Source organism: Pseudophryne corroboree, chromosome 5 (assembly GCF_028390025.1).
Source record: "Pseudophryne corroboree isolate aPseCor3 chromosome 5, aPseCor3.hap2, whole genome shotgun sequence".
NCBI classification, from domain to species: Eukaryota; Metazoa; Chordata; class Amphibia; order Anura; family Myobatrachidae; genus Pseudophryne; species Pseudophryne corroboree.
The window spans coordinates 456,975,280-456,990,564 of NC_086448.1; the positions used below are offsets into that span (position 1 = coordinate 456,975,280).

The following is a 15,285-nucleotide window of genomic DNA, read 5'->3' on the forward strand; positions in this document are numbered from 1 at the left end:
GGGATCAGTTGGGATTTTGGAAAATTCAGAATCCACCCGTGTTGTTGGAGCACTACTTGGGTTAGTGCTACTCCGACCTCCAGCTGTTCTCTGGATCTTGCCCTTATCAGGAGATCGTCCAAGTAAGGGATAATTAAGACGCCTTCTCTTCGAAGAAGGATCATCATTTCGGCCATTACCTTGGTAAAGACCCGGGGTGCCGTGGACAATCCAAACGGCAGCGTCTGAAACTGATAATGACAGTTTAGGACCACGAACCTGAGGTACCCTTGGTGTGAAGGACAAATTGGAACATGAAGGTAAGCATCCTTGATGTCCAAGGACACCATAAAATCCCCTTCTTCCAGATTCGCTATCACTGCTCTGAGTGACTCCATCTTGAACTTGAATTTTTGTATGTACAGGTTCAGAGATTTTAGATTTAGAATCGGTCTTACCGAGCCGTCCGGCTTCGGTACCACAAATAGCGTGGAGTAATACCCCTGTCCCTGTTGTAGGAGGGGTACCTTGACTATCACCTGCTGAGAATACAGCTTGTGAATGGCCTCCAATACCGTCGCCCTGTCGGAGGGAGACGTTGGCAAAGCAGACTTTAGGAAACGGCGAGGAGGGGACTTCTCGAATTCCAACCTGTAACCCTGAGATACTACCTGCAGGATCCAGGGGTCTGCGGCTTTTTCTGCTGGGAGGTGACCTGGGGTAAAAAGGTGGATTTTCCGGCCGTTGCCGTGGCCACCAGATCCGATAGACCGACCCCAAATAATTCCTCCCCCTTATACGGCAATACTTCCATATGTCGTTTGGAATCCGCATCACCTGACCACTGGCGCGTCCATAAACTTCTTCTGGCAGATATGGACATCGCACTTACTCTTGATGCCAGAGTGCAAATATCTCTCTGTGCATCTCGCATATAAAGAAATGCATCCTTTAACTGCTCTATAGTCAGTAAAATACTGTCCCTATCCAGGGTATCAATATTTTCAGACCGTGACTCCGACCAAGCCACGCCAGCACTGCACATCCAGGCTGAGGCGATTGCTGGTCTCAGTATAACACCCGTATGTGTGTATATACTTTTTAATGTATTCTCCAGCCTCCTATCAGCTGGATCCTTGAGGGCGGCCGTATCAGGAGACGGTGACGCCACTTGCTTTGATAAGCGTGTGAGCGCCTTATCCACCCTAGGAGGTGTTTCCCAGCGCGCCCTAACCTCTGGCGGGAAAGGGTATAATGCCAATAACTTCTTTGAAATTAGCAGTTTTCTATCTGGGGTAACCCACGCTTCATCACACACTTCATTCAGTTCCTCTGATTCAGGAAAAACTATCGGTAGTTTTTTCACACCCCACATAATACCCCTTTTTGTGGTACTTGCAGTATCAGAGATATGCAAAGCCTCCTTCATTGCCGTGATCATATAACGTGTGGCCCTACTGGAAAATACGTTTGTTTCTTCACCGTCGACACTGGATTCAGTGTCAGTGTCTGGGTCTGTGTCGACCGACTGAGGTAAAGGGCGTTTTACAGCCCCTGACGGTGTCTGAGACGCCTGGACAGGTACTAACTGGTTTGCCGGCTGTCTCATGTCGTCAACCGACTTTTGTAGCGTGCTGACACTATCCCGTAATTCCATAAACAAAGCCATCCATTCTGGTGTCGACTCCCTAGGGGGTGACATCACCATTACAGGCAATTGCTCCGCCTCCACGCCAACATCGTCCTCATACATGTCGACACACACGTACCGACACACAGCAGACACACAGGGAATGCTCTGATAGAAGACAGGACCCCACTAGCCCTTTGGGGAGACAGAGGGAGAGTTTGCCAGCACACACCCAAGCGCTATAAATATATATAGGGACAACCTTAATAAGTGTGTTCCCTTTATAGCAGCTCAAATATTATAAATATCGCCAATAAGTGCCCCCCCTCTCTGTTTTTACCCTGTTTCTGTAGTGCAGTGCAGGGGAGAGTCCTGGGAGCTTTCCTCGCAGCGGAGCTGGGCAGGAAAATGGCGCTGTGTGCTGAGGAGAATAGGCCCCGCCCCCTTTTCGGCGGGCTTCTTCTCCCGGTTTTTTTGGAACCTGGCAGGGGTTAAATACATCCATATAGCCCCAGGGGCTATATGTGATATATTTTAGCCAGATTAGGTATATTACATTGCTGCCCAGGGCGCCCCCCCCAGCGCCCTGCACCCTCAGTGACCGCTGGTGTGAAGTGTGCGGAGAGCAATGGCGCACAGCTGCAGTGCTGTGCGCTACCTCATGAAGACTGAGACGTCTTCTGCCGCCGGTTTCTGGACCTCTTCTCTATTCGGCATCTGCAAGGGGGTCGGCGGCGCGGCTCCGGTGACCCATCCAGGCTGTACCTGTGATCGTCCCTCTGGAGCTAGTGTCCAGTAGCCTAAGAAGCAAATCCATCCTGCACGCAGGTGAGTTCACTTCTTCTCCCCTAAGTCCCTCGTTGCAGTGAGCCTGTTGCCAGCAGGACTCACTGAAAATAAAAAACCTAACAAACTTTTTCTAAGCAGCTCTTTAGGAGAGCCACCTAGATTGCACCCTGCTCGGACGGGCACAAAAACCTAACTGAGGCTTGGAGGGGGGTCGTGGGGGGAGGAGCCAGTACACACCACCTAGTGGTCAAACTTTTAAATTTTGTGCCCTGTCTCCTGCGGAGCCGCTGTCCCCCATGGTCCTGACGGAGTCCCAGCATCCACTAGGATGTCAGAGAAACAGGGGCGAATAATATCCCCTGCCTCTCTCCCGGACAGAGGTACTGCACAACCACTCCTGTGTCCAGGAGGGATCGCACAACCAAGTGTAGAGCTTGCGCTTTCAACAGATCCGAAGGGATAACCATTGAGCAGAACTTGCGAGGGGGACGTCTCTTGAAAGATTGCGTACCTGTGAGAGAAAACATCGAGCACCCAGGCGTCCGAAGTAGTCTTCAACCAGGCCTGGGCGAACTGCAGAAGTCGGCCACCCGCCCTGGGGTCCCCCAGGGGGAGGCCCGCCCCATCATGCAGCAGGCTTGTCTTGTTTGGAAGCAGGATGATGGGCGGCCCAGGATTGTGTAGATTTGGGCTTAGTGGTTTTGGAAGCACGAGCCTGTCTCGGGTACACCTGACCCTTTGCTTTCCCTGGAAAAGTGGTACTCTTACCCTTCGGAGCCAAAGGATTAGTAGCTGGGAGAAACACAGTCATAGCAGTCGCCAAGCCAGTAACGATCTTGTTCAGATCCTCCCCAAAAAGGATGTCTCCCTTAAAAGGCAGTACCGCCAAGGTCTTTTTAGAGTCCAGGTCCACCTTCCAGGAGCTTAACCAGACGCCTTGGCCGCCATAACACCTGCATCAGAGGCCGCCTCCTGAATATAGTGGGAGGCTGTGGTAATATGAGACAGATATTGTCTGGAAGTGTCAGAAAAATCCTGAGGCAGCTCATTCTCAATTGCCTGAACCCATGATTCAATTCCTTTCTCAGCCCAGGAAGCTGCCATAGTGGGTCTATGTACAGGACCTGTAAGGGAGTAAACAGACTTCAGGCATCCCTCCACACGTTTATCCGTCAGTTCCTTCAGTGAGGTTACAGTGGTGAAAGGCAGAGTAGATGACACCACAAGATGGGTGACATGAGAGTCCACCGGCGGTAGAGTTGTTACTCACCTCCGCAAGGATAGGATAACGAGCTAGCAAATTTTCAGACAGGGAAAACTTCTTTGCTGGAGACGACCAGGATTCTTGATGCATGTCAATTAAATGGTCAGAATGTGGTAAGACTACTTTAGTAACCTTCTGACGTTTGAACTTATCAGGTTACTTAGACGCAGTAGTGGGCTCGATCTGATCATCTATTTGGAGAATCAGCTTAATAGCCTCCACTAGGTCAGGAACATCAACCTGGGTTGTAGATTCTTCATCAGAAGCAGCTATATCAGTGTCTGATGGATCAGTATATTCCCCATCCTCATCGGAAGAATCATCCGAGATATTAGTGGATTGTGAGGAAGAAAAGGCCTGCTTAGATGACCCCTTGGACCCAGAAGGGCGTGGGGTAGACTTTTTTTGTAACAAAGGTTGATTTAGCTGTTGAAACTAGGTAGACAGTGTCCGCCCAAGGTGGATTAACTACAGGGACAATATGTGGCTGTAATGGCACAGGAGGTCCCACAGAGGGGATTAATACGTGACACAATCGTATTCAACATGAGTGAGAATGCTGCCCAAGGTGGGTCCTGACTGGCCACAGGTGCTGCAGGTTGACTGGGAGGTGTATGGCATCCAGTGCCTGAACCAGTTAAAACTTTCCCCTCAGGTATATCCGTGGTACCAGCACTACATGATGCAGAAGCGGCTGCAAATTTCCTGCCCTGTGTGGCAGACATTATAGGGAATGTAGCCTTAGGAGCGTAGCAGTACAATATAGCCAGACAAAAACAATACCTGCAAATAACCTCCTGTGATATTAGACAATAAATACAGGGCACAGAGGATTTAAGCGGTATGAGGTGACTGAAATACACAGAATATATATATATATATATATGTATATATGAGAGAGAGAGAGAGAGAGAGAGAGAGAGAGAGAGAGAGAGAGAGAACAATGCACAGTTAACTACTGGATGTATATCACAGAACACATGTACTAAATATTCAGATAGCTGTACACTTGTTCTTAACGAACACTGTCTAAAATGACATGTAGAATACCTAAGTGTCTGTAATTGCACAGCGCTGATGAGACAGGCGGCTTTACAGAGGAGACACTGCCCTGCAGTCACGGAGATCAACCCAGCTAGTAGTGTAAAGATGGTTCTAAAATCTCTGTCAGGGAGTGAGGGAGAGTGAAATGCCGCTCCAGGGTGGGAACACGAGCAGTAGATGGCGCCCAGAGCTGGGGGAGGGGTTACAGGTCAGCGCCTTGACCTGTAGCCCCTCCCTATGCTGGTCCTCACCACCAGGTACTGTGGGGCCTATGTGAAATGGATTTTAGTAAATCCGACCTGTGCTTCCTGCCCTGGTGGATATAGTGGGGTCCCTGTGCAGTACAGTGTCAATGCCAGCTGCGCAGTCCGTGGTTTACCGGCTGGTCACACCTGGGGGACCCTCTTAACTCCTGCTCCCTGTCGTGCAGCCACACGATCCAGGAGAGCGTCAACAGTGGTATGCCTGATGACCGGTGCCCCTCCGCTGCAAGTACCCGGGAACCCAGCTGCGGCAGTATGTAGCGCTGCTGGGGAGAAGATGGAGCCACAGCACAGTATGTCACAGTGACATATAAAGTGCTGCGGCCCTCGAAGTCTTCTTAAAAAGCTCTTTTCAGGGCACCCTAGCACAGCCCCACCTGTTAGTGACCTGCACTGTAGGAACCAACTTACAAACTGAGCTCCAGTGCCTGGAGGCGGGGCAATAGAGGAGGTGGTGCAGTGCATCCTGGGAACAGTCAAAACTTTAGCCCAGTGGTTTACAAACTTTTTTGAATTACGGCGCCCTAGAATATCAGAATTTTTTTCACGGCACCCCTAGGCCAAACATTTTTTATTGAGAAATTTAGAACATTAAGTAGATTGCATTTATATGACATTTCTTAGGGTCAGTTATGTGGTGAGGGACAAGATTTGCTTCTGTTTGGCCACATATTTTATGACTGGCAGCCACCAGCACTGGTTTGCCTATTATATTGACCATGAAAAATTTGAATTGGTCCTGGACCACCAACCCAGGGCACCCCTGCAAGTGTCCCGAGGCACCCCAGGGAGCCACGGCACACAGTTTGGGAAACTCTGCTTTAGCCTGTTGGTGCCTCGGATCAAGATTCAACTCTACACCCCGATGTTATTCCCTGTGGAATACTAGTGTACCCCACTGCAGAAAATAGGAATTTGGTACTTACCGATAAATCTTTTTCTCCTAGTCCGTAGAGGATTCTGGGGACTCCAAAAGGACCATGGGGTATAGACAGGATCCGCAGGAGCTTGGGCACACTGAAAAGACAATCTGGGTGTGAACTGGCTCCTCCCTCTATGCCCCTCATCCAGACCTCAGTTATAGGAACTGTGCCCAGGAGAGACGGACATTTCGAGGAGATTTTTGTTTAAACTAAGGGCTACCAACATACCAGCACACACCACAAACATGCCATACAACCAGAGTAACATTAAACCAGATAACAGTATGAATTAACAGCAGCAACAAGCTGAAACAAGAAATACACAACCCGTGTATAAACTAATTTAACTAGCAAGAAAACACTGCAAGTAACAGTCCGCACTGGGACGGGCGCCCAGCATCCTCTACGGCAGGCCTGGCCAACCTGTGGCTCTCCAGCTGTTGTAAAACTACAAGTCCCATCATGCTTTGCCACAGTTTTGCTATTAAGGAATGCTAAAACTGTGGCAGGGCATGCTGGGATGTGTAGTTTCACAACATCTGGAGAGCCACAGGTTGGCCAGGCCTGCTCTACGGACTAGGAGAAAAGGATTTATCGGCAAGTACCAAAATCCTATTTTCTCTTACGTCCTAGAGGATGCTGGGGACTCCAAAAGGACCATGGGGTTTATACCAAAAATCCAGAACGGGCGGGAGTGCGCGGACGACTCTGCAGCACCGACTGAGCAAACGCAAGGTCCTCATCAGCCAGGGTATCAAACTTATAGAACTTAGCAAAAGTGTTTGAACCTGACCAAGTAGCTGCTCTGCAAAGCTGTAACGCCGAGATGCCTCGGCAGCCGCCCAAGATGAGCCCACTTTTCTGGTAGAATGGGCTTTTACCGACTTCGGCACCGGTAGTCCAGCCGAAGAATGAGCCTGCTGAATCGTACTACAAATCCAGCGTGCAATAGTCTGTTTTGAAGCAGGATGACCAATTTTGTTGGAAGCATACAGGACAAAAAGCGCCTCAGTTTTTCTGGCAACAGCTGTCCTAGTGACGTAGATCTTCAACGCTCTTACAACATCCAGAGATTTTGGAATCGCCACTGCCTCCGTAGCCACCGGGACTACAATAGGTTGGTTAATGTGAAATGAAGAAACCACCTTCGGCAGAAATTGTTGACGAGTCCTCAATTCCGCCAACTCTGACACCCGCCTGGCAGACGCCAGCGCCAACAGCATAACTACCTTCCAAGTGAGAAATTTCAATTCAACCTTACGCAAAGGTTCAAACCAGGAAGACATGAGAAACCGTAAGACCACATCAAGCTCCCATGGAGCTACAGGAGGCACAAACGGAGGATTGATATGCATTACTCCTTTCACAAAAGTTTGAACCTCTGGGGGACAGCTAATTCTTTTTGGAAGAAAAGCCGAAATCTGCACTTTGATGGAACCTAATTTCAGGCCTGCGTCTACTCCCGCCTGTAAAAAGTGGAGAAAGCGCCCCAAGTGAAAATCTTCCGCAGGAGCCATTTTAGACTCACACCAGGAAACATACTTTCTCCAAATACGGTGATAATGTTTCGCCGTAACCACCTTCCTAGCCTTAATGAGAGTTGGAATGACCTCTCTGGGGGTACCCTTACGAGCTAAGATTTGGCGCTCAACCTCCATGCCGTCAAACGCAGCCGCGGTAAGTCTGGAAATACGCATGGACCGTGCTACAAAAGGTACTCTCTTAGAGGAAGCGGCAAAGGATCTTCCACCTGTAATTCCCGAAGATCCGGGTACCAGGCCATTCTTGGCCAATCTGGAACGACGAGAATCGTCGGAACCCTTGCTCATCGAATGATCCCCAGTACCTTTGGAATGAGAGGAAGTGGAGGGAACACATACACCGACTGGAACACCCACGGAGACACCAGGGCGTCCACTGCACTGGCTTGGGGGTCCCTTGACCTGGAACAATACCTCGGGAGCTTCTTCTTGAGACGAGACGCCATCCTGTCGATCAACGGAATTCCCCAATGTTTTGTCACCTCTGCAAATACCTCTTGGTGAAGAGCCCACTCTCCCGGATGGAGATCGTGTCTGCTGAGGAAATCTGCTTCCCAGTTGTCCACTCCCGGTAGGAAGACTGCTGACAGGGCGCTCACGTGTTGTTCCGCCCAGCGAAGCATTCTTGTGGGCTCCGCCATTGCCGCTCTGCTCCTTGTTCCGCATTGACGGTTTATATGTGCCACCGCTGTGATGTTGTCTGACTGTACCAGGACAGGTCGACCCTGAAGAAGGATTCTTGTTTGCAGCAGGCCGTTGTAAATGGCTCTTAACTCGAGAACATTCATGTGGAGACAAGCTTCCTGGAGCGACCATTTCCCCTGGAAGTTCCTTCCTTGGGTGACTGCGCCCCAGCCCCGGAGACTTGCATCTGTTGTCAGAAGTACCCAATCCTGGATACCGAACCGGCGTCCCCTTAGGAGGTGAGGACTTTGTAGCCACCACAGGAGAGAAATTCTGGCTCTGGGAGATAGACTTATCTTCCGGTGCATGTGCAGGTTAGACCCGGACCATTTGCTCAGCAAGTCCCACTGAAACACCCGGGCATGACACTTGCCAAATGGAATGGCTTCGTACGCCGCAACCATTTTCCCCAGAACCCGAGTACAGTGATGGATCGACACACTCGTCAGCCTCAGAAGTTTCCTGACCATCGTCTGCAGTTCCAGAGCTTTTTCTTCTGGAAGAAATACTTTCTGTAAATCCGTGTCCAGAATCATGCCCAGAAAAGGCAGCCGAGTGGTCGGAATCAACTAAGATTTTGGCAAATTGAGTACCCAACCGTGCTGTCGCAGAACCGACAGTGACAAATTTACCTCAGCAACCGTTCCTTGGACCTCGCCTTTATCAGGAGATCGTCCAAGTACGGGATAATTGTAACCCCTTGTTTGCGAAGGAGAACCATCATTTCCGCCATGACTTTGGTGAAAATCCTCGGAGCCGTGGAAAGCCCAAACGGCAACGTCTGAAATTGGTAATGAGAATCCTGTATCGCAAACCTGAGGAAGGCCTGATGTGAAGGACATATCGGGACATGTAAGTAGGCATCCTTTATGTCGACTGACGCCATAAAATCCCCCCCTTCCAGGCTGGCAATTACCGCTCGAAGAGATTCCATCTTGAACTTGAAAACTTTCAAGTATGGATTGAGGGATTTTAGATTTAGAATTGGTCTGACCAAACCGTCCGGTTTCGGCACAACAAAGAGGCTCGAGTAGAACCCCTCCCCCCTTTGGGACGAGGGAACGGGAACAATGACCCTCTGTAGACACAATTTTTGTATCGCTCCCAGCACCAACTCCCTGTCCGGAAGAGCTACTGGTAACGCCGAAATGAAGAACCGGCGAAGGGGTATCTCCCGAAACGCCAGCTTGTGTCCCTGAGACACAATCTCTAGGACCCAAGGATCCAGGTCTGATTGAATCCAGACCTGACTGAATATTTGTAGACTGCCCCCCACCGGTCCGGACTCCCCCATGCGGTGGACTTGGTAGAAGCAGGGGAGGACTTTTGGTCCTGGGCGCCTGACACTGCAGGTGGTTTCCTTCCCCTTTCTCTACCTTTTGAAGCGAGGAAGGACTAACCTTTTCCACGACTGTATTTATTGTGACGAAAGGACTGCATCTGCTGATGTGGTGCCTTTTTCTGTTGTGTGGGAACATAAGGAAGAAAAGAGGACTTACCCGCAGTCGCGGTCGAGACCAGGTCAGCCAAGCTGTCCCCAAACAAGACCGTACCTTTGAAAGGTAACGCTTCCATAGCCCTCTTGGAGTCGGCATCAGCATTCCATTGATGGATCCACAATGCCCTCCTGGCTGATAACGACATGGCATTGGCTCTTGATCCCAAGAGACAGACATCCCTCGCCACATCCTTCAGGTAATCTGCAGCGTCCTTGATATAACCAAGAGTCAAAAAAACATTATCTTTATCAAGGGTATCCATATCATTAGCTAAATTCTCAGCCCATTTAGCAATAGCACTACTCACCCATACCGACGCCACAGCAGGTCTGAGCAATGCACCCGAATTAGCGAAAATGGACTTCAGAGACGTCTCCAGCTTGCGATCCGCCGGATCTTTGAGAGCTGCAGTGTCAGGAGACGGAAGCGCCACTTTCTTAGACAAGCGAGATAGAGCTTTGTCAACATTTGGAGACGCCTCCCATTTTTCCCTGTCATCAGAGGGGAACGGATATGCCATGTAAATCCTCTTGGGAATCTGCCACCTCTTATCCGGCGACTTCCAAGCCTTTTCACAAAGAGTATTCATTTCATGAGGGGGGAAGCTTCACCTCAGGTTTTTTTCCCTTAAACAAGCAAATCCTTGTTTCCTGTACCGCAGGTTCATTAGAAATGTGTAAAACATCTTTTATAGCCACAAATATGTGCTGAATACTCTTAACTAATAGTGGATGTAAAGCAGCCTCAGTGAAATCGACCTCGGAATCAGAGTCCGTGTCGGTATCCGTATCTACCACTTGAGTAAATGGCCGCTTTTGCGACCCAGAAGGGGTCTGTACCCGAGACAAAGCCTCTTCCATGGACTTTTTCCACACCCGTGTCTGTGACTCAGACTTATCCAACCTCTTTGATAAAGAAGCTACATTTGAATTTATCGTACTGAGCAATGCGAGTAAATCAGGTGTCGGCTGCGTCGACAGTCCCAAATCTAGCCCCGCATCTGCTCCCCCAATAACCTCCTCTGGTGAATAACATTCAGCCTCAGACATGCCGACACGTAGTACCGACACACAGATACACACAGAACGTCCCAGCTAGGTGACAGGCCCACAATGAAGCCCAGATAGAGGACACAGAGGGAGTATGCCAGCTCACACCCCAGCCGCGTGTTGAAGAAGAAGATGGCGCAGGTGATCCGCGGGATGAAGCTCCGCCCCCTTCCCGATGCGCTTCGGGCCGCCAAATTTGAAAATGAAAAAGATGCCGGCGGGGGTTTAAGAAACGGTGCCGAGGCACCGAAAGCCTTCTGCCGGTCCCCGACCTCAGTAACATGCTGCCGAGGGTGCCCCCCCCCAGCGCCCTGCACCGTTGGTGATGTGTGTGGAAGCATGGAGCACAGCGTTACCGCTGTGCTGTACCTTCCGTTACCGAAGTCTTCTGCCGTCCTGAATTCTTCTGATCTTCTCATACTCACCCGACATCTTTCTTCTGGCTTCTGTGAGAGGGTGACGGCGTGGCTCCGGGAACAAGCAGCTAGGCGCACCAAGTGATCGAACCCTCTGGAGCTAATGGTGTCCAGTAGCCGAGAAGCAGAGCCCTTAACTAAGAAGAAGTAGGTCTGCTTCTCTCCCCTCACTCCCACGCTGCAGGGAGCCTGTAGCCAGCAGGTCTCCCTGAAAATAAAAAACCTAACAAAAAGTATTTTCCAGAGAAACTCAGGAGAGCTCCCCTGTGAGTGTCCAGTCAGTCCTGGGCACAAAGTCTAACTGAGGTCTGGAGGAGGGCATAGAGGGAGGAGCCAGTTCACACCCAGATTAAGTCTTTTCAGTGTGCGCAAGCTCCTGCGGATCCCGTCTATACCCCATGGTCTTTTTGGAGTCCCCAGCATCCTCTAGGACGTAAGAGAAATAAGTAATTTTGCATAGGTTGTTTCTGATTTGGCTAGATTGTGCAATGAACATATAGACACAATAATACAATCACCTTCCAGTTGGTGATTCCAGGCATCCACTTTAAACCAGGAAGCACAGATGACACATCAGCAAGCTCAAGAGAACCTAGGAAAAAGCCAAGCACACTGTATAACTACATTCTGTCCTGTCTAAAAAAAAAACGGAGCAAGTTAGTTGTTACTTAGGTAAACCTAATTTTCACCTTGTATTCAGTCTGCAATAGCCGAAGGACCTTTAATTTTACCAATGTCAGTACAAAAGCTGAAGTGAATGATTAAGCGACAGGTTTGCTTTAAAGGAAGTCAGACTTTTTTCCATTTAATTATTTTACTTCTAGAATATGCACAGCTGGTCTATTTAATAGTACTGATGCAATTACTGAGCTACTACATTACTGAAGTATTAGTAAAATGTTCTGCTCATTACAGCAAATACATGAAAGGTTTTTCTAATACACTTAAATTACTGGAAGCAGAACAACAAATGTGTCTGTCATTGTTTGAGAAGTGTGAACACATGGCCTTGCCTTCACTTTTCTCCAGCAGTGAGGCTATAACCGCTTCATCTTCAATAGGATTCAAAGAACACGTTGAATACACCATCCTTCCCCCTTCTGCCAGCTGTTCAACACCACGGGTAGCAATCCTAATCTGTAACCTAGAAAAAACAAAATGAAGGTTAACAACAATTTGCAGTACAGTAGATTTCAAAAGATTTTTTGCACAACTCTGCATGCTTCCAGTTTCAGCTGTACAGATATCAGCTAAAGGTATTAATAAATTAACATTTTACAACAGCAAAAGGAAAATTTGCTGTATGAACACACACACAGAACAAAAGGAACAAGAACACAAAAAAGGGAAAAAGCATTATGCCAAATGAGACTGCTGCTTGGATGATTGTTCTGCCAAAGGAAGATCGCAAGGCACAAAAGTAAAAAATTTGTGCCCAAAGAGGACTGGGCTGTGTGCCCCACTTTCCCAACAGCCAAGCATGAGTATAAAAATCAGATTTAACCCAGTCTAAGACTAACCGTGAAGAAAAGACTTGGACCAGCATTACGGAACGGTTAGGATTTAGCCACATGCAACGAAATGAGAAAAAGCCAACACTAGTCATTGGTTTAGAACATGCTAGGTCTGAAAATAATTAAGTAAAAGCCTAGTGGCACCAATAACTACTGTTCTATATATGCTGTGCTAACCTTGGAATGAGCATATCGCAACATTTGTATAACTAACAATAGACACACAGGTGGGAATGCCATCATGTGCACGGTTGATACTTACAGGCAGATTTAATTAGCCCCCCCAAAATACCTGCACACATTGCATTATTTACCTCTCTGGATACCCTGTTAAAATTAGAATTTACTTACCGATAATTCTATTTCTCGTAGTCCGTAGTGGATGCTGGGAACTCCGTAAGGACCATGGGGAATAGCGGCTCCGCAGGTGACTGGGCACAAAAGTAAAGCTTTAGGACTACCTGGTGTGCACTGGCTCCTCCCCCTATGACCCTCCTCCAAGCCTCAGTTAGGATACTGTGCCCGGACGAGCGTACACAATAAGGAAGGATTTTTGAATCCCGGGTAAGACTCATACCAGCCACACCAATCACACCGTACAACTTGTGATCTGAACCCAGTTAACAGCATGATAACAGAGGAGCCTCTGGAAAGATGGCTCACAACAACAATAACCCGATTTAGTTAACAGTAACTATGTACAAGTATTGCAGACAATCCGCACTTGGGATGGGCGCCCAGCATCCACTACGGACTACGAGAAATAGAATTATCGGTAAGTAAATTCTTATTTTCTCTGACGTCCTAGTGGATGCTGGGAACTCCGTAAGGACCATGGGGATTATACCAAAGCTCCCAAACGGGCGGGAGAGTGCGGATGACTCTGCAGCACCGAATGAGAGAACTCCAGGTCGTCCTCAGCCAGGGTATCAAATTTGTAGAATTTAGCAAACGTGTTTGCCCCTGACCAAGTAGCTGCTCGGCAAAGTTGTAAAGCCGAGACCCCTCGGGCAGCCGCCCAAGATGAGCCCACCTTCCTTGTAGAATGGGCATTTACAGATTTTGGCTGTGGCAGGCCTGCCACAGAATGTGCAAGCTGAATTGTACTACAAATCCAACGAGCAATAGTCTGCTTCGAAGCAGGAGCACCCAGCTTGTTGGGTGCATACAAGATAAACAGCGAGTCAGATTTTCTGACTCCAGCCGTCCTGGAAACAATAAGATTTTACTTACCGATAAATCTATTTCTCGTAGTCCGTAGTGGATGCTGGGGACTCCGTAAGGACCATGGGGATATAGCGGCTCCGCAGGAGACAGGGCACAATAATAAAAGCTTTAGGATCAGGTGGTGTGCACTGGCTCCTCCCCCTATGACCCTCCTCCAAGCCTCAGTTAGGATACTGTGCCCGGACGAGCGTGCATAATAAGGAAGGATATTGAATCCCGGGTAAGACTCATACCAGCCACACCAATTACACCGTACAACCTGTGATCTGAACCCAGTTAACAGTATGATAACAACGAAGGAGCCTCTGACAAGATGGCTCACAACAAGAATAACCCGATTTTTGTAACAATAACTATGTACAAGTATTGCAGACAATCCGCACTTGGGATGGGCGCCCAGCATCCACTACGGACTACGAGAAATAGATTTATCGGTAAGTATGATCTTATTTTCTCTGACGTCCTAGTGGATGCTGGGGACTCCGTAAGGACCATGGGGATTATACCAAAGCTCCCAAACGGGCGGGAGAGTGCGGATGACCCTGCAGCACCGAATGAGAGACTCCATGTCCTCCTCAGCCAGGGTATCAAATTTGTAGAATTTAGCAAACGTGTTTGTCCCTGACCAAGTAACTGCTCGGCAAAGTTGTAAAGCCGAGACCCCTCGGGCAGTCGCCCAAGATGAGCCCCCTTCCTTTTGGAATGGGCTTTTACAGATTTTGGCTGTGGCAGGCCTGCCACAGAATGTGTAAACTGAATTGTATTACAAATCCAGCGAGCAATCGTCTGCTTAGAAGCAGGAGCACCCATCTTGTTGGGTGCATACAGGCTAAACAGCGAGTCAGATTTTCTGACTCCAGCCGTCCTGGAAACATATTTTTCAGGGCCCTGACAACGTCAAGTAACTTGGAGTCCTCCAAGTCCCTAGTACCCGCAGGTACCACAATAGGTTGGTTCATGTGAAAAACAGAAAACACCTTAAGGAGAAATTGAGGACGAGTCCTCAATTCTGCCCTGTCAGAATGAAAAATTAAGTAAGGGCTTTATATATGATAAAGCCGCCAATTCTGACACACGCCTGGCTGAAGCCAGGGCTAATAGCATCGTCACCTTCCATGTGAGATATTTTAAGTCCACAGTGGTGAGTGGTTCAAACCAATGTGACTTTAGGAAACTCAAAACAACATTGAGATCCCAAGGTGCCACTGGGGCACAAAATGAGGCTGTATATGCAGTACCCCTTTTACAAACATCTGAACGTCAGGCACTAAAGCCAGTTCTTTCTGGAAGAAATTCGACAGGGCCGAAATTTGAACCTTAATGGACCCTAATTTTAGGCCCATAGACAGTCCTGTTTTCAGGAAATGTAGGAAACGACCCAGTTGGAATTCCTCTGTAGGGGCCTTCTTGGCCTCACACCACGCAACATATCTTCACCAAATGCGGTGAAAATGTTTTGCGGT

General features: G+C 48.7%; 1 protein-coding gene across 1 annotated transcript in view; it reads right to left on the reverse strand.

Moving 5' to 3' along the window:
- The window catches only part of NSUN2 (NOP2/Sun RNA methyltransferase 2), a 393,529-nt gene that overhangs the window by 155,863 nt on the left and 222,381 nt on the right, over nt 1-15,285 (reverse strand). The window contains exons 9-10 of the mRNA XM_063922936.1: nt 12,095-12,225; nt 11,600-11,673 (exon numbers count right to left, since the gene is read on the reverse strand). Coding sequence (XP_063779006.1) covers nt 11,600-11,673; nt 12,095-12,225 — 205 coding nt within the window. The remainder of the gene's footprint in view (nt 1-11,599; nt 11,674-12,094; nt 12,226-15,285) is intronic.